This window comes from Syngnathus leptorhynchus, chromosome 18 (assembly GCF_054491065.1).
Source record: "Syngnathus leptorhynchus isolate UIUO chromosome 18, UIUO_Slep, whole genome shotgun sequence".
Lineage (NCBI taxonomy): Eukaryota > Metazoa > Chordata > Actinopteri > Syngnathiformes > Syngnathidae > Syngnathus > Syngnathus leptorhynchus.
This window is the reverse complement of record NC_141212.1, coordinates 7,211,172-7,234,585: the sequence shown is the minus strand read 5'-3', so window position 1 is coordinate 7,234,585 and position 23,414 is coordinate 7,211,172. Positions and strand designations below refer to the sequence as shown.

The window sequence follows — 23,414 nt, the reverse complement described above, 5'->3', positions numbered from 1 at the left end:
CAGGTAACATGCCAATTTGTGGTATAGCTGCGCTTGTCATTCAGACAAGCGGGCAACTTTGTTTATTTTGCTTTGCCATCTTGCATTTGCCATATTTGCACAAATGGTGGCCAAGCCTGCTTATTTACTCAACTGCAGATAGGGGGGGGCGCTTCTGCTGGGGGGGGGTTAACGTCCAACTGCTTGCAGTTCCTTACAAATGCGCTTTGTCTCATCAGTTTCTTCTACCGCCATGTTGAGTACTATATGCCTTTGATTGGCGGCAAATCAAGCGCTTACAACGCAAAACACCGGTTTTTCGGTCCAACCTCACCTCGCGCTAGATTTGCACAGAAATAGAGCCCTGCTGCCTCCACACAAGGTAAGCTCATTAATATGACACAATTACTGTAAGTTTCCACTCCCTTGTTCATTCATTTGAGCCTGCTTATGCAACTCGGTAGGTACTCCCGTTTTGGTTAGCAACTGAAATGGAAATCTGAATTGAACCAAAGACCTTCTTTTTTTCCTTTTGGTAATAGACACACTGTGAAATAACTATTAGCACATCTGTTTCAAATTTCACAAAACTATGAATGCTGAAATGATGATGACCTTATCTCAATTTACAAATGATGCTCATGCTTTGTGCAAACATACACAAGTTGAAGCGTCTGTCACCTTGCAACAAACATTGATACTGCCCATGCACAGACAGCCTTTATTGGCTGGTTGGATTTAATTAAATCCCTCCATCACAAATGCTAATAGAAGTTCATCAATCGCAGTGTGAACCAATCAACGGTGCAGCTGTTCCAATATGGACGCTTTACGTATTTTAGTCGCGTGCCTCTCTGAAACACACATGTACCAGCATCTTTCTCGACAACAATAAACACAAAATTAGGAGAAAGTACTGCGGGAAATGAGCTTTTTCATGAAATGCATGTGAAGTATTTCCAGGCACATTTGACACGTGAAAACCTTAATCACAAATTTAGCCTGAAAACCTTAATCACCAATTTAGCCTATTTAGAAAAAGCATATGCTAATATTCAGATCAGCAAAAAACCAATAAGAGTAAAGATTAATGCCATGTTCTGTTTCTCCCTCAGAGTCACAGTCTGTGCTCTTGACTCCAACGAGGCTTAAAAAACCCGAAGGGAAGATGTAAAAAAGTCACAGTCGACGACCAAATTCAGTGTCACGTTAATGTGAGGCCAGAGGCAGGGAAGGAAGCACTTAACATGTCACATATTAACCTATTGCACCTCTGGATTCCATTCCATTAATTAGTGGCCTAAACTTCCTCCAATGCTCAGACCAAACACATTACCTAGCACCCGGCAAGTTTTGTGTTTTCCTACGGCAGACTTAACTGTATTGTTTTTGCTTTTCCTCTCTCTCTCTCCTCACTGATAGATGGATCCAGAGTGAGTCAGTGGAGGACAAAATGTTATGTAGCACAGCTGAAAGCCAGATGGCCAGAAGCTTTTGCCGGAGCCACCGCTCATTGCTCACTAACAGGTTAGGATGCCAAACGAATGAGTGGAAACTGTCACATTTGGCGGGCTGCATCGTGGCCAAATGGATGCAAATAATAGTCTATTAAATGTAACTTTTTAGGTGGACAGTGTGCTGTAGCAGGTTGTTTGCTTGCATAGCTAAGCAGATGCAGCTCATTCCGGGAAACAGGGATTTGCATTTTTAAATAACATAAATGGAAAAGAACTTTACTGCTGTTAATTATATTAAAATAAAACTCTTTAATAACAAAAATTAACATTAATTATTAAACAAATGACAATCAAATTAATTGGGATGTGATCTGGTGCATGTGAATGGCAACAAACCACCCAAGGTAATGAAGGTGCTGGAAAAGTTGTCCTCACTGGGATTGTGGTTGTCTATCAAAAAGATGGCATGCTGAATTTACACATGGGGGGGCTGTGAGTCAGAAAGAGACACGATTTCAACATCAATAGATGTGATGGTCCTTTTTGCCATGTATAAGGATCACTACTGAGTCATGGCCAAGAAAACCTTTTTTTGCTCATCAGAATTTGTGCTCACCTGAATGACAATTGTCTAAGTACAACAAAGGCCATGTTTGCTTGATTTTCAAAACGCTAATTCAGCCGTTGTGTCAAAAACAAAAAAGGCTGACATGACTTTGTGATGTTTGCCAAATAAACACATGGAAATTAGATGCTTAGAGATTTGCAAAGCCACTGACAAAGGTTAATTGGTCACTTAACGCACTGGACTGGTACAAGTCTTAGATAGATGGGAAGTTGATTCCAATTATCTTTTCAGCAGTCCTGATTGTCCGTTGCAGTCTGCTTTTTTGTTTCAATGTCTTTTTCCATCGCCATGTGGTGACTAGTAGCAGGACTGGAGCTAAAACAATCATTTCATAGTGTCCCATTATTGGCTGTTTTGATGTATTCTGGTTTCAATTCTATTCAATTCTATTAAAAGCTTGAGAGCAAAGCACTGTGTAACCTTTTGTTTCTATGCCCCCCGGTCAGCCTTTTTATTCTGATTTTAATGTAATTTTTTGTATTTGATGCTTCTCTGTCTGAACTCCTCGATCTGCATTGAAGAAAGCAGCCTGGGAATTCAAGTAGGATTTCTGTACATGTGCACTGACTGGCCAGCCAGCTGGGAAAGTAGATGAAGGCACGTGATGTAATTTAGAGGGAGCGACGCCTTATAAAAAGTGAGAGGAGTGTGGAGAGCACAGAGCGTCTGGAGGAGCCGCGCTCGCATCCTCCAACAGGAGAACCACTTCATCGCGCACACAAAAACTGGTATTTGTCTGTAGAATTTGCATGAAAAATGGCAACCAAGCTTCCTTTGTATTAAACCACACTTTGTTTTTGCTTCTTTTTACAAAATCTTAGAAGAGGCTGGATGTTGCGCTTCTGGCTTGGATTAACGTGCAAAGATAAAAGGGCGGATCTGTGCACCAGAGGGAATTATGTAAGGTAAAACATAATCAATTTTTATCTTTTGGTGCTTTTTTCTCATGTCATTTATAGTTGTTTTGATCATTCTAATGTATTAGCAGGGATTTTTACATCAAAGTACATTATGTTTCCACAATTTCAAAACTAATTACCAAATGGCATCACTAAGTTTGTTCTTTTATATCACACAGGCATGGATAATGCATGAGATTTTAGTCACTTTTAAGCCTGACAGAAATGTATATAAATCTAATATCATCATGAAAAAAATGCTGATCATATATCAAATACAATTAGAACAAAAGTGTGAAATCTGTTAAAATGTTTGTTACTCAAAAGCAATGCTGCAAATACTATATACTACCAATAACATTAGATATACTGTACCTGCAAAAAAAAAACTGTTTAGATGCACGTTTTAAGCCCCCCAGCATCAGACATACACAAGGATGTGTTATGTGCATGGAGAGCACCATCCTCATGGGAGGAAAAATGAAAAGAATGAAGATAATATTGACTCAAATTGATTTTTTTAAACTAGTGATTTTGGAGAAATTTCATTACATTTGATTTGTAGTAATGCATTTTTGTAAATCTTGTTTATTGGGTCTCAGATGTACTGCTGCAGCCCCCTATTAAAAATACATCTACTGACCAAAACATTAGGTACATCCATCCATCCATCCATTTTCTGAACCGCTTTGTCCCCACGAGGGTCGCGGGCGTGCTGGAGCCTATCCCAGCCGTCATCGGGCAGTAGGCGGGGGACACCCTGAACCGGTTGCCAGCCAATCGCAGGGCACATTAGGTACACTTGCACAAAAATCCCATTTGTATGCAAGAGGTGTGTCTAATCTTTTGACTCTCAGTGATGTAGTTAAATGAGATCCACAATAACAAGTATATAACATCAGGTATATTATTCATTCATTTTCAACACCCCTTATCTTTAAATATTAAAATGAAATTAACTGCAGGTGTTAAAATGTATAGTTTTTTGTTCTTCTGCTGCATCGCCGTTTGAAAAAAACATCTACAGGTCAAAGCATTAGGTACACGTGCACATAAATGTCTGCCATCTAGTGGTGATTGGTGATATTACAACTTAAAACTAAAGTCGAACCTTGCAACCGGCAGGTTGCCCGCCGGTGAACCTCACATATACAGTTATGTTATGTTAGTCAGAGGCTGGTGGGATAGGCTCCAGGTGACCTGTGACACTAATGATGACAAATGCAATTTAAAAAAAATTATCAATCATGCAGGTGTTCCTAATGTGATTCCATGACTCCGACCATGTCTGAGACACATGTCCGTCCGTTTCCAGGTTGGTGTAAGTTGGCTTGCTGTCCTCGCGTCTCTCCCAGCAACATGCAGTCCGTGCTGGATGCTGTGGCTGATACCACCTTCCGGACAATCACCTCTGGTTTACAATATCTGGGTTCCAATGACGCCAACTACGATGAGGCCGTCAGTGAAGTGGACTTCAAGGGCATGTTCTCCCTGCAGAAGCCCTTGTCCTCCTTTCGCAGCAACGCCTTCCCTGACAAGATCCCCCCTGACGAGGAGCTGATCCTCAGGGGATTCTACCCCACCAACGCCACAGAGCTTCTGTCCAACCGGACCACGTTCCGGGAGGAGGGCAATAACATCCAATGCGGGGAGAATTTCATGGATATGGAGTGCTTCATGATTCTGACGCCCAGTCAGCAGCTGGCCGTGGCTGTCATGTCGCTCACCCTTGGGACCTTCACAGTCCTGGAGAACCTGGTGGTGCTCTGCGTGATCCTGCAGTCGCGCACCCTCCGCTGCAGGCCCTCCTACCACTTCATCGGCAGCCTGGCCGTGGCCGACCTGCTGGGCAGCGTCATCTTCGTCTACAGCTTCTTGGACTTCCACGTGTTCCACCGCAAAGACAGCCCCAACGTGTTTCTCTTCAAGCTGGGCGGAGTGACGGCATCGTTCACCGCGTCTGTTGGAAGCCTCTTCCTCACCGCCATCGACCGCTACATCTCCATCCACCGACCTTTGGCCTACAGGCGTATCGTGACCCGGACCAAGGCGGTCATCGCCTTTTGCATGATGTGGACCATCTCCATTGTCATCGCCGTGCTACCTCTGTTGGGCTGGAACTGTAAGCGCCTCAAATCTGTGTGCTCCGACATATTCCCCCTCATCGACGAGAACTATCTGCTCTTCTGGATCGGGGTGACCAGCGTGCTGGTTCTTTTCATCATCTACGCCTACATCTACATCCTGTGGAAAGCCCACCACCACGCTGTGCGCATGCTGAGCCGCACCTCCCAGAAGAGCCTGGTGGTGTACTCGGCGGACGGCACCAAGGTTCAGACCACGCGCCCCGAGCAGGCCCGCATGGACATACGCCTGGCCAAGACTCTGGTGCTCATTCTGGCGGTGCTGATTGTCTGCTGGGGTCCCGTGCTGGCCATCATGGTCTACGACCTCTTCTGGAGAATGGACGACGACATCAAGACGGTATTTGCTTTCTGCAGCATGCTCTGCCTGCTCAACTCGACCGTCAACCCCATCATCTACGCCCTGAGAAGCAAGGACCTGAGGCACGCCTTCCTCAGCTCGTGTCACGCCTGCCGGGGCAGCGGCCAGCAGCTGGACAACAGCCTTGAATCGGACTGCCAGAACCGCAATGTCAACATCTCGGCCAACAGGGCCGCTGAGAGCTGCGTGAAGACCACTGTGAAAATAGCCAAAGTAACAATGTCAGTGTCCACAGAGACGTCTGCGGAAGCCGTGTAACCGGCTGCCGAGATTAGAGGAAAGTGGGTACAGGTCATGTTTCTTGTCATAAACCAGATTTGAAAAAAATTATAATTTTACGTTGTGGAAGAGCAGATGAGGCAAACAATCCTTTGTTTGTTGACTCGCGTGTGAAATTTGGCAGAAATATTCATTGTGAGGCTAACTTTAACAAAAAGGCATTAGCCACCTGTTTTCTTGAATTAGAAGAGTCATTCTGGCCTTTTTCAAATAACCGCTTGACATACAAAATGTATTATTTCAAATGATTCCCGAGCGCGGCACCGCTGCTGCTCACTGCTCCCCTCTCCCCCAGGGGATGGATCAAAATCACATGGGGATGGGTTAAATGCAGAGGACAAATTTCACCACGCCCAAATGTGTGTGTGACGATGATCATTGGGACTTTTAACTTTATTATGTTCGATGGTATGGATATCTTGAATTATTACAGGGGAAAACTTTTCAGTTTCCACTCTGTGCGAATGGGAGTTTGAATGGTTGTCTTTGTATCCCTTGTAATGGGCTGCCAGCTAGTGAAGTCGAATGGCCCTGAGCAGGGTAAACGGTGTCCAGAATGGATGGATAGACAGCGGTAAAGCCAACCAGTTTCATAACCTGACAAATATTTTACCTTAGCACTTTTTTCTTAAATTGTGACTTACAGAGTATATTCATACCAAATTTCATGCTTCATTCATTTCTTTATCATTAACTGAATGATTCTGGCTTGAAAAAAATTAACCACATCTAGTAGTGTTAGTGTGTGAGCACAATGTGTGCCCAAGTGACAAATGGTGTTACAAGGTCAGATATAGACTGGAAAGAATTCTTCAGTTGACTTTCATGATAGTCCAATTAGTGAATGCATTTTATATTTTTGTACTGTGACTTCAGGTTTTGAAAACAATGTATTGTCACGTTGGGAACAAGGGGCTACTGACATTTTGAATTCCACACGGCCATTTGCACCATGAATACAAGAAATAGTCGCTCTCATTCCTCTCTCTCACTCTCTCTCTCTCTCTCTCTCTCTCTCTCTCTCTCTCTCTCTCTCTCTCTCTCTCGCTCTCTCTCTCTCTCTTTCTCTCTGTCTCTCTCTGGCCTTGAGTTTCTCACTGGCGTTTATGTACATACATTCTCATGATTACAACAGGTCACTTTTTATACTTCTTCTGACAACACTCAGTGAGTGGCAAGTGTGTAAGGGAGCGTGTGAAACGTAATGAATGGTGAGTTGTGCAATGTGGGAAAAAAAGCGCTTCTAACTCGACAAAAATAATAAATGCAGCTTTTTTTCCAATATGTGGTAAAAACTATTTTTTTTAATGAATGGTGGTGAGCACCATTGTATAATTGTATCTATTTGTTTATTTGCTCGCCGTTGGAGATTGTAGAGTGTTACAATCATCAAGTGCACAGTGTTATAATGCAAGAATAATAGTGTTGCAATTAGGGATGGGCATTTTTACGAGAATGTTTTTTAAATATACAGTATATTTGGATGGAATCTGAGAATCTTTTAATTTTCGGAACTCCTATGCTATACCAGACTCATATAGAGCTGAAAAAAAGGGGACATAGGACACATTCCCGTAGGTTACCTATTCTTCTACCACAAACTACAACTATCAACCGTGCCTCTGTTGGCGCACATTGATCGACAATCAATCAATTGATTATCTAATGCCCATCCCTAATTCAAATCCTAATGCTCAGCTATTCGTGTGGGCAAATATTTTGAACATTAAAAATGAGCTAGGGCGCAGTGTGCTGGTCACAACTGTGCAAGCTCCTTTCATCTCATGTCTGCTTTTACTAGATTGTATGTGCGTAATATTTTGTGACTTAGTGATATAGTTCCAACCCAAAGCCTTTAAAGAATCACTACAGTGAGTTGTATCCATGTATGTTTGTTGTTTTGTTACGTAAAAGCCACCCATGTTCTGGCCTTTAGTGAAGTAATCTTACTGTAATGGAATTATCGTCTGTGTTCTTCTTCATCTTATGTGTAGAAATAAAATGGATGAGGGGTGTTCGCACTTACAAAAGAGTCACAGAATTTCCCCAAATAAGCAATGTAGTGCTTTTTATTCTCGGAAATTGACAGCATAATTGTTTTTCTGTAGGTTTTTCTATTGATGTGACGCTATCCATAACAGCTCTGTATCAGTAAATGCTTCTGCTACTTCTTGTATTCTTGAATAGTGATGACTAAAAAAACGTCAACTGTCAAGTGACTTTCTGTACAGTGATGGGAACGTGAAGAATCCTCAAAACTACAAAAAAAAAGTCACAATCGCGCAAGTGTTTTTAATATTGCTGTTTCAATAAAGTCGCAGCTAATTGTCATGTTTGTCTGAAGCTATTTGATCATTTCAAAATGATAAACATCAGGGTTGCATCAAAGAAGTGAAAAGCATAAGTCTTAAGTATGAATAGTTGTTTGACTGTAAATATGATTTCTAATTACCTTCAGAGTCTACCCTGCTCTATCTTACACACAGCCATTATAATGACAATGTAAAAGGAGGGATGGAGAATCTTCTCCCCATATTTTTCTCAATCCAAATCACAGAATGTACAATTTTAGCGCCTTCTGGTGGTTCTTTTTATGTATTTTTGCTCAGCCATAGATAGATAACGATTGTTATAGATATATACATATATGTGCTTTATATGTGTTTAAACTGTACAGTATAGAGTACTGTACACAGTACTCCTAGTACATGTAAGAATAGTTAAATTATTACCAATTCAATTTATTTTATATATTGGCAAATTAGTTTGTTTTTAATTGTTTTCAAATAATTTCGAACAACTTTCTTTAAAACGTAGAGGAAGTCCATTTCAAGCACAATTAATTGTTTATTAAGAAAATCGTTCACCAACTTCTCCCCGCGGGGTTTGTTGCCAAACAACTACAGTACAGTATTTTTAAAAGAAGGCGTCGACTGAGTTGTCGGGAAATGTAGTATTCAAATGCGCAAAGCACAAACGATCACGAGTCCAAAACACTACACTTACCGGCATTTGGGCGGTTTCTCGCGCATGCGTAGTACAGCAATGAAAAATACACACGACGCGAAGCCGGCCGAAGGTTTTAACCGTCCGTCGTGTTTTACCTTGTATAGCGTAGAAATATCTGCTTTCATCTGACGATACGCTGTAGCTAAGACGTTTCGTTCTGTCTGCTTTGTTTCAAAACACGTTTGTTCACCTAAATCAAGTACCATCGATCAACAAAAAGAAGCGAGAGACGAGAAAGTTGCAATTTGTCATCACACCCAGTAGAGAAGGAGAGCTAGCAGCAGCGTCGTCTCACATCCGGATCGTCACAAAACGGGAAGACTCTAGCTTATTGTGTCTTGTTGGGGCTTTGGAGTTAGCGCAATGGCGTGTGGGGCTACGCTGAAGAGGACTCTGGATTTTGAGCCGTTAATGATCCAGGCTTCCCCCAAGAGGAGGAGGTGCGTCCCGATACGGTCTCCCGTGTCCTCGCCGCAGAAGTATCTCCGTCTGGAGCCTTCGCCGTTTGGACAAGTGTCGTCCAGACTCACCACAGGTTGCTGCTAAACACATTTGTATTGTTATACCTTCAAATGTGTTTTATTTGACAGAGTTGGACTCCTAACTGTTGCAAATGATGATGAGGCGTGAGATAGCTTTACCGTCTTGCCGTGGTATGCTGAAATTGACTCAAATCTCCAATCTCATTGAGAACGCTTTTTTTTTTTTTTTTTTTTATCGATCATTATCATGTTTGGACCGATTTTGTCTTACGCGTTGACTCTAATATGAATCGTGGTTTTGTTTCCGTCACAGAGCAAATTCTGCACAACATCAAACAGGAGTATAAGCGGCTCAAACGGCGAAACTTGGACACGTATTTCCAACAAGTAGACGGCTTCTCTACTCTGGATCTTCTCAATGTTCCCAGTGCATCTTCCCCATCAGGTAACAGTTTAACCAGACCACTTTTTCCCAGGCTGGATTTACACTATAAAGTCCAAGTGGCCCAATTCTAGATTGTCATATGACACTGCAGAATTACTTCGATTATATATAGGGCAGCAATAGAATAATCAATAAAAAAAAAATCCTTACAGAGAGGCTGCAAAATAATCACACTAGTATTCCCCATTATACAGCATTCTGAATTGTGCAAATAATTTACTCTGATTTCTACAAATGCAATTGGCATAATTTTCAAGTCATCAAAAGTTACGAGAATAATTTCAATGCTTTCAAACAAACCTCCCAATGGTAACTATTCATTTCCCCAAAATTAAAATGGAGTTTATGTTCCAAATTATACAAAAAACATTTTTATTTTCATAATCTGACTGTTCTCTCTTGTCTGGATCTTTTGATTTTGTATTAACTGTGAGATTTCATCTCCGGACAGGTTCTTGGTCAGGTGCGTCCTCCCCCACCAAGAAGGAGCAGCCTTTATTTTCCCTTCGGCAAGTTGGAATGATCTGTGAAAGACTACTAAAGGAGCGCGAGGATAACATTCGAGAGGAGTATGATGAGATTCTCACCACAAAATTAGCAGGTATGATGAACACAGTATTTCCTCACAATGAGAGTCATGTTAACTCTTTTTTTTTTATTATTATTATTTATTTATTTTCTTCTTTTTTTTTTTAAACCAACAGAGCAGTATGATACCTTTGTCAAGTTCACGCATGATCAGCTCATGCGAAGGTTTGGAGAACAACCTGCCAGCTGTGAGTTTTATTTTTTCTTTCACGTTTTTCTATGAAATTGCATTTTACGTAACATATCAGGACAGATATCAGGGATGAGAATTTTCTACGGATTTCCGTGTTTTTTTCCGTCAGAAGTATCATTTTCGTGAATCATGTAGATCTGTTGAGAAATTTGTTTTTATATGGGGGGAGCAGCTGGCAGCAGTATTGCAACAACATCCGCCTTATTTTCGGCAGCAATTTGACGATACTTTAGTCACATCATTTACCTACTCATTTGCCTAATCAGCTAAAGGTTTCGCCAACATGGCAAAAGTTTTAGAGAAAAAAGACAAGGATCGTGCCAGGGAAATAGACAAGTCGAACGGGATCAAGAACTGCTTCAGATGGGCATGGCTCGAGAGCACCGTCATCTTACAACTCAGAACACAGTCCGTAACCACCTGCCTGACGAAACATATCTATAAATTAGATGTCCCGGGGAAGGTTTTGTGCATTCTTTGTCAAGATGTGATAAGCTATGGAGGTCGCGGCGCTAGGAACATTAAGGAGCACATCGAAACAAAAAAACACAAAGATACGTTTTTACTTTCACAAGCATGTGGGTTTTAGAAAGTAACATGATGTTACATGTAAGCTAATATTCGGCTATTGTCATGATATTGTTAAAGAATAAATCTTCAATGATATATATCTATATATCACCACAGGTTGATATATATATCTCCCTCCTACTACCTTTCGTGTTTTTTTGCATTTGCCATTCTCATCCCTGATAAATACTCCATATGTATAATTTGTAGCATTCATTTAACTAAATAAAACATCCTCTGGTGCGTCTCCCATCACTAGATGTTTCTTGAGTGGACATGGAGAATAATTCAATCTGCTGGATGCTCGAGTGGTCCATTTGGAGTTTGTCCCAGCTGTGCCATATCGCCTCCCAGTGGACTTGATGGACTAGTCTGTGGCTTTTACTGCTGTTGCTGCTGTCGTTTAGGACTCCTCTGCTGTTGTTGTGTCTGACCCTCCGTGACTTCCCAAAGTGGCCTCACAACATTTCTTTGGCTTTCTTCTTTGGAGGCCTTCACATATTCAAGGTCAACTGCCACCGTAACATTCTCTGACCTTAATTCAATTCTGTTCTCAATTGTTTCTGTTTTACAAATGAAAATTTTGTTTGTACTTTTTGAAAAAGGAATTAGATCCCGTCAAAGGGAGCTTTCAGACAAGACTCGATGGATTAGAGAATGATTGTTTTCCACCAGACAATAGGCATTTATTGCATTGGCATTACACTGACTTATACTCAAAACACCATAACATTTGCTTGTTGTAATAAAGGAGGGGGGTCTTAAAATCTCAAAAACTAATAAACTTTTTCTACAGGCACATCTTTGTGATGACCTGGTTTCAATGGAGGTTTCAAAGACAAATTTGTTTGACCACATTATTTTCCAGCACACACTGCAAATTATTATTATTTTTATTAGATTACCATGGCCAGATGACAGACATAAAATGAGAATTATACAAGCACCTTGGTATTTTTCTCTTTAGAAATTGACTTGAGCACTTGGGATATTAGGCTAATAATGTATATTTCACAAATATATAGAAAGTCAACAATTCATTTAACAATCTGCACAATATTCTTCAGAATGTGCTTTCTTGTTTTAAGCACCTGACATTTAAAATTAATGTATATCCAATTATTTCCGAAACACAAAAATTGGGTTTTGAAATGCAAATCCGTAACATTGTTTTTCATCCAACATTTTACATTACAACAATACAGAATAAAGGGTCTACATATAGTCTACAAAACTACGCGCATGCGCATGGTGACGTCACTGAAACACGGCCTCTGATTTGACGAGATAGCGGAAAACGTTTAGTTGCGTTTGTTTTCTAATCATGTGAAGGCACCATGAGCCTGTTCGTGTAGTCGTGTTTTCTAATCATGTGAAGACACTATGTGCATTTTCGTGTAATTGTTTTCATGAATGCTTTTCAATTTTGGAACTGTAGAGTTCACAACCTAGGAATATGGCTTCATTTTTCGGACGAGCAATAGCAGCGAAGGTAATGAATAAGAGGTGACACTGCTTGGAAACATTCATTTATCTAGGGGGAAGTTAGATCTGGTTGGATTTTATTTATATATATATATATATATATATATATATATATATATATATATATATATATATATTGTATGCACTTGTTTTTATTGTTTGTGCAGCTGGGTAGGACACTTCACCAATCTGATGACCTCTTCATACCAGCTCTTTCGGCTGTCCCAGTCTTTAAGAAACAGTTGAGTTTTGTATTTGCCCTCCACACTCTTTCTTTGCACGTACAGTTTAACTTTTAAACACATTTTCTAAAGCTTTGTGTAACTTTTCTTTTTAGGCAGACTGCTGATTTGAGGCTGTCAATTAGCATTTTAAGAACGAATGGGGTTTTACCAGCTAGTGGGGACATCCAGATGCAAACAGAACACTTGGCTAATCAGGTAGGATTGATCAGCCACAGAACAAATAAGATCTAGTATATTTTGCTCCAATAACAATAGAGCAATTGAATATGTTGTGGCGGACCTCAGGACCAGGCTTCTGACCCAGCAGGCCTGCAGTTAGTGGTGGGATGATATGTTTGTCCTTTGTGATGTTAGTTTTGTTTTTGATGACTTGTATCTAGCAACAGTTATTGGCAGACAGTCATGGAATAAAGACGTGTTCCTCACTTCTGCCACAATGCAGGTTTTTTTTTTGGTCATACACACAAATGCAGACCGTCATATGTGGGAATCGAACTTGTGGTGCCTGCACACAAGACAGGCGAGTGCACCACTACATCATCAGCGAACCCCCACTTCTGCCACAATATAACTATATACAATTGTGAGATTTGATGTTTGAGGTTGTGCCAGCCTTCGCAAGTGGTATGTGGTTGCTGTTACCTTGGGTACTCAGACCCTAGTAGTAAAATGTGTGCCTTTTCTATATCCAAGTCAAAAACATGCGATGTGCCTTTTTTCTACTAAGTCCTTAATTCTCCAGTATAATTTTCAGTTAAAACGGGACAGCTTGGTGGAGGATGTAGCAATAGGAAGTGCTGTAATCAACTTCACAATCAACCGCAAACTTCTTGCTCAGGTTTGTAATATTGTATTATTGTTTACCAGTATTGTTGACTTCCTAACCTGTCACCTCTGTCCTTTGTTGTTCTAGAAAATACTGGAACCGTTAGGAACTGGGCACCGCGGCAAAATTGAGCTTCACAGTGAACTTTTTAATTCTCTTAAGAAGGGAACGACATTAGTAGAGTACAGGTGTGTTTTCCAATATAACACATGCAATGTCTCATAGTTTCTCAGCAAACAGTGATACATATGTGTTGTAGCTCTCCAAACATTGCCAAAAAGTTCCACGCAGGACACTTGCGATCTACAATTATAGGTAAATTATTGCTTGTAATATAAACACAATAATAAAAAAATGAAAATCAGATGAGGGTAGCTCTGACTCTTTGTGCAGGTAACTTCATTGCGAACTTGAAAGAGTCTCTTGGGAACAAAGTTATTCGAATGAACTACCTTGGAGACTGGGGAATGCAGTTTGGTGAGTGATTATGATGGAAACGAAATGAAGTGCTGAACACATGTATTTGCTAGATTATCAAATCCTTCACGGTTGTGGAAATTTGCCTGAATACCATACTTGTTTCCCCTCAACCTTTTTGTTTTTTGTTTTTTTTTTCTCTTCAGGTTTGCTGGGAGCTGGATTCAGCCAGTTTGGAAGCAAGGAGCAATTAAAAGAAAATCCTTTACAGCATTTATTCAAGGTGAAAATTCATATTCAGTGACTTGTCTACAACAGTAATTTTTTTTGTTTTTAGAGTATAATCAGCGTTCCCTTGAAACCTTAAAAATCTCAAGACATTGAATTAATAAATAAGAACCAACCCTTAAAACAATGCTTGATTGTTGAAAGATTGTTTTAAAAAAAATACACACAAAATTCGCACAAAAGTGTTACAAGATGCTAACACATGACAAATATGATGTTATTATTGTAATTACTGGTTGTCTTACTAGATGAAACTTTGGCACGATCTTGTGGCATCTTGGTGCCAAACAACTACAGTATATTTCCCTAACAGCTTTACATGTCAGGTTTAAGCTAATTTTAGCAATTTTACTTTCCAAACACCCTAACAGCACAAATACCGTAATTTTCGGACTACAAGTCGTGGTTTTTTTCATAGTTTGGGTGGGGGTGGCGACTTATACTCAGGAGCGACTTATATATACATTTTTTCACAAATTTTCAAAATTCAAAAATCTGCGATGTAGTGAAACAATGTAGATAAACGAACCGCGATGTAGCAATGCATTACTGTCATTCGAACTGCAAATGACGTCAGCAGCGCGGCGGTTGTTTACATAAGGACAAAGGATTCGATCACGGGATGACAAAGATGACGAAGGGCCCCACGTTTGAAGGGTTTAATGATTTGGAATGACACAAGGTTTGAAAAACGTATTTATGTTATAGTTATTTGATATATTTTATTTCGTGTAGCAACTTGTACATGTTTTTCCCGTTACAGTTCAGTAGTTGTTGGCTCGTTGAACTCTTGTTTTGTTAATTAAAGCGCCGTTTACCAAATCCATGTCTTTCCTGGTACTTTGTTAACGCTACAATATAGGTATATACTAGATCTGTGCGGCGCACGCGCAGCGCGGTGTTGTTGACATAAAGGACGAGGAATTTGATCAATGGATTTAATGATTTGGAGTGACACGGATGGTTTGATAATATTGTTGTTATATGATAGTTATTTGATATATACTTTATATATTGTTATATGGGTCTGGAATAATTAGAAATGCAACTCACAACAAGTCCGACGTCAGCAGCGCGGTGCATACGCGGCATTGTTTACATAAAGGACGATCGATGGATTTAATGAATTGGAGTCACACAGATGGTTTGATAAACGTGTTATTTATGTAATAGTTATTTGAATAACTCTGAATGTTACGTCAGGCCCGTTCTGAGCTCCTTGTTTGTGTATATGTCACGTTAGCATACCATATCGTTTAGCCTGTTGTTGCTGGTTTGTGTCTGTTCTTGGTGTTGGATTTTGATAAATCTACCCCAAAAGTGCGACTTATACTCCGGTGTGACTTATATGTTTTTTTTCACTTTATTGTGCATGTTATGGCTGGTGCGACTTATATTCCAGAGCTACGTATAGTCCGAAAAATACAATATTTATTTTCAAGAATCACATATATTGTATATTTTGCAGGTATATGTAAAGGTCAACAAAGAAGCAGAGAACAATGAGGAAACGATGCTGGCGGCCAGGGACTTCTATCGACAGCTTGAGCAGAATGAGAGTCGGGCCTTGTCACTCTGGCAACAGTTCAGGGACATCACTGTCAGCGAGTATCAGCATGTTTACAAGGTACAACCCGGTGCTCCGCCTCTGTTGTGTAGCCCAACGTCAGCGTCATATTGATGATGTTTTTGGACTGTCAGCGGTTAGGGGTCCACTTTGATGTCTACTCGGGGGAGTCCTTTCACCAGGAGAGAGTCCAGGAGGTGGTACGGCAGTTGCAGAACAGAGGCCTGTTAAAGACCACAGAGTATGTGCTAGCATTGGATCAGGAATCACTACTATGCATTTGTTTCATGGCGATAGTCAGCCAATTGATGAGTAAAAGTTTCACCAAAAACTTGTGTTTTCCAGAAAGGGGACCGGCATAGTGGATCTCTCAGTCGGAGACCTGAGCAACGTGTGTACTGTCCTTCGCAGCGATGGCACAAGCCTGTACATCACCAGGTTGCTGCAGTTTGTAACAAATTCAGATGGAGAAAGTTAAACCTCAGCTCCCAGTAAAACCTACAATTTGCCACATAGCATAAATGTGATACTTGTTGTTAGAAGTGGTCCTCAAAAGCAGTAGACAGCTCATGGATGAAATTGTGATTTCATCAGTGGAATGTTGTGAATTTCAATACCTCTCGCTTTTGGTTGTTAAATGGCCATTGGGGTAAACCACTGATTTGTTTTTGTTTCAGGGACATTGCAGCAGCCATTGACCGGGAAGAAAAATACCATTTTGATGAGATGATTTATGTGGTAAGGACATTTATTATTATTTTTTGGCTAATGACCATGTTAACTCAGGCAGGATTATTTTATAATATTATATATCAGCAAAAAGAAATTGCAGATTTTTTTCCTACACATATTACAATGTAAAACAAAGTAAAAAAAAAAAAAGCACATTTTTTTGTCAATTTCTTTGTTGTAAAGTTAAAACAAGTACCGTATTTTTCAGACTATAAATTGCTCCGGAATATAAGTCACACCAGCCATAAAATGCACAATAAAGTGAAAAAAAACAACATATATAAGTCGCACCGGAGTATAAGTCACACTTTTGGGGCAAATTTGTCAAAATCCAACACCAAGAACAGGCATGAACCAGCAACAACAGGCTAAACGATACGGTATGCTAAGTACGAGTTCAACGAGCCAACAACTACTCAACTGTAACGATAAAAACATATACAAGTTGCTACACGAAATAAAATATATCAAATAACTATAACATAAATAAGTTTTTTAAACCTTGTGTCACTCCAAATCATTAAATCCTCCAAACGTGGGGCCCTTCGTCATCTTCGTCATCCCGTGATCGAATCCTTTGTACTTTATGTAAACAACCGCTGCGCCACTGATGACAATTGCAGTTAAAATTACGGTAATCCCTTGCTACATCGCGGTTCGTTTATCGCGGTTCGTTTATCGCGGTTTCACTACATCGCAGATTTTTTAATTTTGAAAATTTATTAAAAAATTCACATATAAGTCGCTCCTGAGTATAAGTCGCCCCCCACCCAAACTATGAAAAAGAAACGTGACTTATAGTCCGAAAAATGCGGTAACGGCAGTTCTTCCTGCAATTTGATCTCATTTGACTTGAGGTCATTCTCTTCTGTAGAAATTCATAAATAAAATGTAGTTTGTCTACTGGCCTTAGCAGAGGTATTTTCTGTTAGCTCACTGATGCCTGTCAAACAGAAATCTAGCTGCATGGATTAGTCGTGCAAACATGGCTCTTGTGCAACAGCAGCCAGTACATGTTTTGTTAAAGGGTGTCAAGTGCAAATGCCAGTCAGCATGCTAACCATGACATTTTTTCTTACAGCAGTTATTGTTTGTCATTTTTCAAGACAGATAAAAGTCAAACACATCACTTTCAGCAGTTGTTCCAGATCTTGCAAACAATGGGACATTCCTGGGCTGACAGGTAGATGGATGCACACTCATACAAAAGAAGCTACATGTGACCTGTAAATTGTCATAGTTCTTTTCAGTACCGGGCAGAGCTGAAACATCCATGAAATACAACTGTGTCCCAAAATTGTCCTTCTGATAGGGATTTTAAAAGACTGATAGTGATTCTGACATGTCTGAAAAAAATTCTGATAACCGATCAATCAGCGTATTAATTATAATATGCGTCTATATTATTTGTTTTGTTTATGTTATTCTGACATTATTGCATACACAGTTCTAATCTTAGCACTTAGAACTTCTTCAACGCCTCAAGTCTAATGTGAAGCGTTTGCACAGGTGTCATCACGTGCCCTTCGGCCTGGTGAAGGGCATGAAGACCCGGACCGGAGAGGTGATCTTCTTAGAGGACATTCTGGACGAGGCTCGTGCAAGAATGTTGAACAACATGAGCCATTCAAAAAGTACAACTGATTCATATCAGCTAAGTAGCCTCTTTTGGTTGCATCTTGTTTTTCTGTCAAATATTGCGTCAAGATTTCCTTATGACATCCTCATTCATGTCTTGCAGTGACAAAGGAAATGGACGATCCAGAAGACACCGCGCAGAAAGTGGGAATTAGTGCATTAATAGTCCAGGTGAACAACAACGTGGCGAGCTTTTACTGTGGTGGGTCTACTTATTTTCAAAATTACGTAAGATAAAAACAACCCCATAAATGTGTTTTAGGATTTCAAAGGTCCACTGCAGGGGGACTACAAGTTTGACTGGGACAAGATTCTGCAGGCTCAAGGAGATACGGGCGTTTTCCTCCAGTACACGCATGCACGCCTCTGCAGGTGCATTAACAGACATTGAGATGAGTACAACTCATGCTTGTCGCTAATCAAAACAGCAGCTCCCATTGCGGCATGTAAAGTCTCTCAAGTGGATTAAAGTGTGGAATGTGGAAATAGATCTCCAGAGCTTCGTGAATCTTTCGAATCGTTTCAAGCTGTTGAGAAATGTGGACTGAGGTACTACTATATATAAATATTTCTCATGTACCTCTTGATGCAGTTTAATACGGATGAATGATGACATCGATGCCGCCACATTCGATGCGTCGCTTCTAAGGGAGCAGTCGGGCATCTCCGTTCTTCAGCATCTCCTCCGGTAAGTTCAACAACTTGCCATTCTTATTCAGCCCTTACACAGCCCTTGTGTCTTCCAACAGCTATGATGAGGTGTTGTATCAGTCGGCACAGGATCTGCAACCCAAACACTTACTCAACTTCCTGTTGAAGCTGTGGTAAGGCCCAACTAGGATGTTATGGTGTGAGATGTATGGAGACTGGTGGATTCTCAAATGAGGAGTATTCGCTCTCTTGCAGCCACCTGACCGCCTTGGCACACAGAGACCTCCCAGTCAAAGGGAGCCCACAGCAAATCGCTCAGGTAAAAAAAAAAAAAGTAAATTCTATCTACCTGGTTGTGCAAAATCAGAAAATCTATCCATCTGGTTTTTTTTTTTTTATAAACACTTTAGAAACACTATTTCTATATGACTTTAAGAAGTAGCAGTGCTTGCATTTTGATATTTGTTTCCTACCTTATTAAAACAATTTAGATTCTAAATAAATAAAAATAATAATTCTCAACTTAGTAATATTTACGAAGGGTGAAGAATAAAGTAATCTGTGGGTTTTTGGAATGCTCACAGGCAAGGAAGAGACTATTCAGCGGGACCTGCTCAGTACTAGCCAACGGGATGAGAATCCTTGGCATCATCCCAGTTGATAAAATGTAAACATTTAACTTAATCGCAACTTCCATTATTAGTCATTTTGAATGGAGTTCTTTCGACTGATTTTTTTTTTTAGTGCTTGTCAAATAGGAACCGCCCTCTCTTTCGACTGGTTCAACTTGTTTTGCAGAGACAGGTGCACCGTTTGCAGAACTGTCATAATTCAATACAATTCCAAACAGCAGCTTTGGTCTCGTTGTAAATGAGTACACTCCAATTTGGCATTCAACTGACACAAAATAGAAAAACACAGCCGATAACATCTCCACTGAGTGATGTGCTTGTGTCATTTCAAGTATGAAAACAATTCTGTACATTCATAATCAAGTGGTACACGGGTTGGGGGGGGGAAACCCCATCAAAATCAATGACAGGTGCAGTTGTTGGTCCTTATGTTTTTCTAACAGTGCGACCTCTGACATTAACAAATCATAAGTATCTCACCTTGAGTTCAATATGTGCACAAGTTTTCAGTTTTTTTCTCCTAAAAAAAAGATCACTTTGCATTGCTTCATTTACACTTTGCACAGACAGAATCCACATAATATATAATGATTAAAAAAAAAAAAAAGTTTATTGGCTAGGGTGGTGGCAGGATTTCTCCTCCTCAGTCCATGTGGAAGAGTGACCCGATAGTGAGTTGGCCAACTCACACAGTAACTAGATCCTGTTTGGACCCTCCGTTGGCCTGTTCCTGTCTGTGTGTGGACGTGTCCTGCTTTGGAAGACCGTACAGATAGATGGACAGGCACACCAGGGTGGCGCCGGACATGAATGTGGTTGCTGTCGGAGAAGCCAGAACATCAGGAAGTTAAACAGCCTAAACCAAGGATGTCAAACTCATTTTTGTCACGGGCCGCATCGTAGTCATAGTTTTCTTCGGTGGGCCATTATGACTGTCAATCCAAATAAATGTATGTAGAGCCTTATATCATATTCAGTATAAGCTTCAAAACAAACTAATGAATGACTAGTTTTCAAATCAGAGATGAGTATAGACTATTCAAATATTTTAAAAAGATATTTTTAAAAGTGAAGACGATTTGCAATTTTCGTATTGACACATGAATTCGATGCGCAATTTGTCTTTGCGGGCCACATAAAATTATGTGGCGAGCCGTATCTGGGGGCCCCCAGGCCTTGAGTTTGACATTGTGGCCTAAACGCACTGTCTGTACATATTGATGATTATCAAAAAATTCAATGTAGTAAGAATCTTCTCTTTACAGGAGCTAAAAGAGGCGCTTGATTCCTTAAATTGAACAATTAATTGGTATTTAGTCCTCCTCATATTAATCCAGTTCACATTTTGACAAATACAATACAGTTCTGTAGACGTCTAAACAAATTACGCTCCTTTTGATTTCACAAAAGCTAGTTTCTTTATTTATTTCCTAATGGTCAGACTTAGGGCTTTTATTTTTGTTGTATACTAGTGTATAATTTTGGTGAGTGGTTATAATGTTCCTATGTTGAATGTGTATTGTATTTGCTTTCTGAATTCAACAGCTGAAATAAATAAACTTTTGTAACCCTGACCCTGCATGAAGCAATATTTCGTCATCAGGGTGCAAGCTTAAAAGTTCATCTCTGACCCAGTGCGTGACTTGTAGATGTTAGACACCTGCATGGCTTAACAACAAAACATACTGAAGAGCCCATTTGACCGCACAGAATTCCCACAATAGGAAGAAGGATTATCTTACATATGTGCAATCCAAATAAGAAGACAGACGCCATGCTGGAAAGGATGATGGCGGCGGCCGCCGAAAAGCCCTTCATGATGTTGTCAGTGTACTTGACCACGACGGACGTGTACAGGCCTCCCACACTCGCCAGGACTGCCAGAGAGACGAAGTCAAGCGCAGCCAAGAAAGGTGGCCCACAAAATCTCTGCCATTATTATACTCACATACGACAAAGCACACCCAGGGCGTGTATCCATAAAAGAAGCCTTTTTCTAGGACCTTCTCGCCGTCCGTCACCACCACGCCCATGAAGGTAATGGCGATACCCGACACGTACATCTGGATGTTCCGCACCCACAGCGACGTGTCGGAGCTCTTCAGCACCTTCTCAAAGTACACGCCTGAAGCACAGTTACATGCAGTTACAACCAATGGAAAAGTGCCGGAGAAAATCATGTGGCTGTGTCGGTGGCTACCTGCGAAGCCGGAGCACAATACAGCGATAATGATGGCAATGAAGCCAAGAAGACGGTTTTGCTCAATCTGGACACAAGAAGACATGAAATGACAAAGGCTGTGTTTGGACTCACTCGCTAGGATCGACTTAATGGAAAAAAAAATAATTTGAAAAGACATCGCAGTTTAACACAGACACTGTGGTAAGTTAAAAAAGTTTGCTGGTGAACGTTTATACCATAAAATTTAACAACTAGATAATATTTCAAAAATAATAAATTGCAAACTGAGTGAATGATTGAACGGATGGAGTTGGACACATACTTGGACTTTGGTGGCATCTCCAGGTTTCCATTGCACAAGGATAACCCCCACTAACAGCAAAAAAATGGCGACACACTGCCTCTTATTGAGGGTCCGGTTCAGCATCAAGAACATGCACAGTGCCGTGCACGGGATCTTCAGCTGATAAGTCACCTGCACACAAACATGGCAAGTGATCAGGCAGATTCACATATACAGGACTTTTTGTATGATCTGATCGAGAGTATGACTGACTGAGGCGCCTCTTAGGAGTTGTTGCAATTCGCGGACGCGGGCGCGCGCGCGCACACACACACACACACACACACACACACACACACACACACACACACACACACACACACACAGGCTAGGGCTGGGCGATGTGATCTTTTCTTCAAGCAAACAAGTTCTTCTTACAGGTTGAGCTTACCTGATAAATTGCAGCATCAAGGTTGCTCAATGCCAGGAATGCCATGTTGTTCTGGACCGCGTACACCACAGATGGTACACTAAGCTTCAGCAACCCTCTAGGATTGCACAGTACGTACTCCTTTATGGCACCCAGCAGCTTTCTTGGGCTTCTGGTTTCTCTGAGAAGTTAATTTAATGGGTGCAGTGGTTGGCGGAGAGCAGAGGAAAATCTCAATCGCTCTCTTCCGGGATGCAGATTGGTAGTTAGAGATCACTTGGTTTACCTTGCCAGCATCCCAATGCTCAGTACTAGTTTGATAACTTCGGCGAGACACACGGCGGTGGTGGAAAAGTACAAATCCTCGGACAAGAGAGTCCTCGTGTAGCGTAGAGTGACCGTGTATGTGGCCGCCACTAGAGTCATCACAGTGAGGCAGTACAGCTTGAAAACCAGGCTCACATTATCTGAGAGGCGGACAGAAGTGTTATCAGCTCGTTATTACGGTCACTGGCTAAAAGTAACATGTCAGTAAGCCTTACTGTAAATTCCATTCTTGTAGTTATATTGATCGGATCGCGACAGTTAGCTTTCACCGGTTAGCTGAATGTGTGCGTGAGTGAAACTCACCGCCGCCCATTGTTGTTGTGAAGTGTCCGTCCGCGTTGCAAGGTTAAATCATCTTTTTTGGCGTAAAAAAAAGCAAGTCGGTGCGAAAACACACGCCTTAAAGCGTTTCCAACATAGTCACAGGTATATTTTGAGCTGCACTTCAAAACGGCACTAGGGACGGCCCACCATGACGATGCTCTAGTCACCGGAAGTGTGTTGACTGCCATCTTGCGTTGCCGCTTGCTAAGTGCGCTTAACTCAAAAACCGTTTTTCTCCGCGGGGTTCAGATTTTCTCTTTCCACAGTGAAAATGCCACAGTGTTGCGTACGGTTCCAGCAATAAGTATGGGAGGAATTTTAGATGCACCCTGTTGTGCTTTTTATGTCATCAA

The 23,414-nt window shown here is 40.9% G+C and overlaps 4 protein-coding genes across 5 annotated transcripts; 3 read left to right on the top strand and 1 right to left on the bottom strand.

Annotated features, from left to right (window-relative positions):
* The first annotated feature begins 4,308 nt into the window (after positions 1 to 4,308).
* Positions 4,309 to 6,166, top strand: LOC147042705 (cannabinoid receptor type 1A). Its single transcript, XM_085938432.1, has one exon. The coding sequence runs from the start codon at positions 4,323 to 4,325 to the stop codon at positions 5,724 to 5,726; it is 1,404 nt and encodes a 467-aa protein (XP_085794558.1). The 5' UTR covers positions 4,309 to 4,322; the 3' UTR covers positions 5,727 to 6,166.
* A 2,598-nt stretch (positions 6,167 to 8,764) lies between these two features.
* akirin2 (akirin 2) lies at positions 8,765 to 11,858 on the top strand. Its single transcript, XM_085938434.1, has 5 exons — positions 8,765 to 9,291; positions 9,552 to 9,683; positions 10,135 to 10,284; positions 10,388 to 10,459; positions 11,294 to 11,858. The coding sequence occupies exons 1-5, from the start codon at positions 9,120 to 9,122 to the stop codon at positions 11,302 to 11,304; spliced, it is 537 nt and encodes a 178-aa protein (XP_085794560.1). The 5' UTR covers positions 8,765 to 9,119; the 3' UTR covers positions 11,305 to 11,858.
* A 102-nt stretch (positions 11,859 to 11,960) lies between these two features.
* On the top strand, positions 11,961 to 20,211 carry rars2 (arginyl-tRNA synthetase 2, mitochondrial). Of its 2 annotated transcripts, none has more exons than XM_085938431.1 (20): positions 11,961 to 12,526; positions 12,687 to 12,760; positions 12,857 to 12,959; positions 13,519 to 13,602; positions 13,678 to 13,778; positions 13,850 to 13,905; positions 13,984 to 14,067; positions 14,214 to 14,290; positions 15,764 to 15,922; positions 15,997 to 16,103; positions 16,208 to 16,300; positions 16,540 to 16,600; positions 17,701 to 17,777; positions 18,104 to 18,228; positions 18,336 to 18,403; positions 18,495 to 18,604; positions 18,825 to 18,920; positions 18,982 to 19,056; positions 19,139 to 19,202; positions 19,468 to 20,211. In XM_085938431.1, the coding sequence occupies exons 1-20, from the start codon at positions 12,491 to 12,493 to the stop codon at positions 19,552 to 19,554; spliced, it is 1,737 nt and encodes a 578-aa protein (XP_085794557.1). In that variant the 5' UTR covers positions 11,961 to 12,490; the 3' UTR covers positions 19,555 to 20,211. The 2 variants fall into 2 exon arrangements, with proteins under 2 accessions (XP_085794557.1, XP_085794555.1); XM_085938429.1 differs by having other exon boundaries at positions 13,507 to 13,602.
* slc35a1 (solute carrier family 35 member A1) lies at positions 19,809 to 23,238 on the bottom strand. Its single transcript, XM_085938433.1, has 8 exons — positions 23,041 to 23,238; positions 22,697 to 22,877; positions 22,432 to 22,591; positions 22,020 to 22,172; positions 21,716 to 21,782; positions 21,464 to 21,640; positions 21,258 to 21,392; positions 19,809 to 20,334 (listed from the first exon to the last, which is right to left on the bottom strand). The coding sequence occupies exons 1-8, from the start codon at positions 23,048 to 23,050 to the stop codon at positions 20,201 to 20,203; spliced, it is 1,017 nt and encodes a 338-aa protein (XP_085794559.1). The 5' UTR covers positions 23,051 to 23,238; the 3' UTR covers positions 19,809 to 20,200.
* Positions 23,239 to 23,414: the final 176 nt, after the last annotated feature.

Bases quoted from the DNA above. Each gene is read 5' to 3' on its own strand.
- slc35a1 (XM_085938433.1), bottom strand. The intron at 21,641-21,715 runs GTAGCCACCGAC...ACTGTGCTTCAG, and splicing joins ATTGTGCTCCGGCTTCGCAG to GCGTGTACTTTGAGAAGGTG. The intron at 20,335-21,257 runs GTAAGATAATCC...CTTCTCCGACAG, and splicing joins CTTATTTGGATTGCACATAT to CAACCACATTCATGTCCGGC.
- rars2 (XM_085938429.1), top strand. From the start codon at position 12,491: ATGGCTTCATTTTTCGGACGAGCAATAGCAGCGAAG. The intron at 13,603-13,677 runs GTTTGTAATATT...TTGTTGTTCTAG, and splicing joins ACCGCAAACTTCTTGCTCAG to AAAATACTGGAACCGTTAGG. The intron at 14,068-14,213 runs GTGAGTGATTAT...TTTTCTCTTCAG, and splicing joins AGACTGGGGAATGCAGTTTG to GTTTGCTGGGAGCTGGATTC.
- LOC147042705 (XM_085938432.1), top strand. From the start codon at position 4,323: ATGCAGTCCGTGCTGGATGCTGTGGCTGATACCACCTTCCGGACAATC.
- akirin2 (XM_085938434.1), top strand. From the start codon at position 9,120: ATGGCGTGTGGGGCTACGCTGAAGAGGACTCTGGATTTTGAGCCGTTA. The intron at 9,292-9,551 runs GTTGCTGCTAAA...TTTCCGTCACAG, and splicing joins GTCGTCCAGACTCACCACAG to AGCAAATTCTGCACAACATC. The intron at 10,285-10,387 runs GTATGATGAACA...TTAAACCAACAG, and splicing joins TCTCACCACAAAATTAGCAG to AGCAGTATGATACCTTTGTC.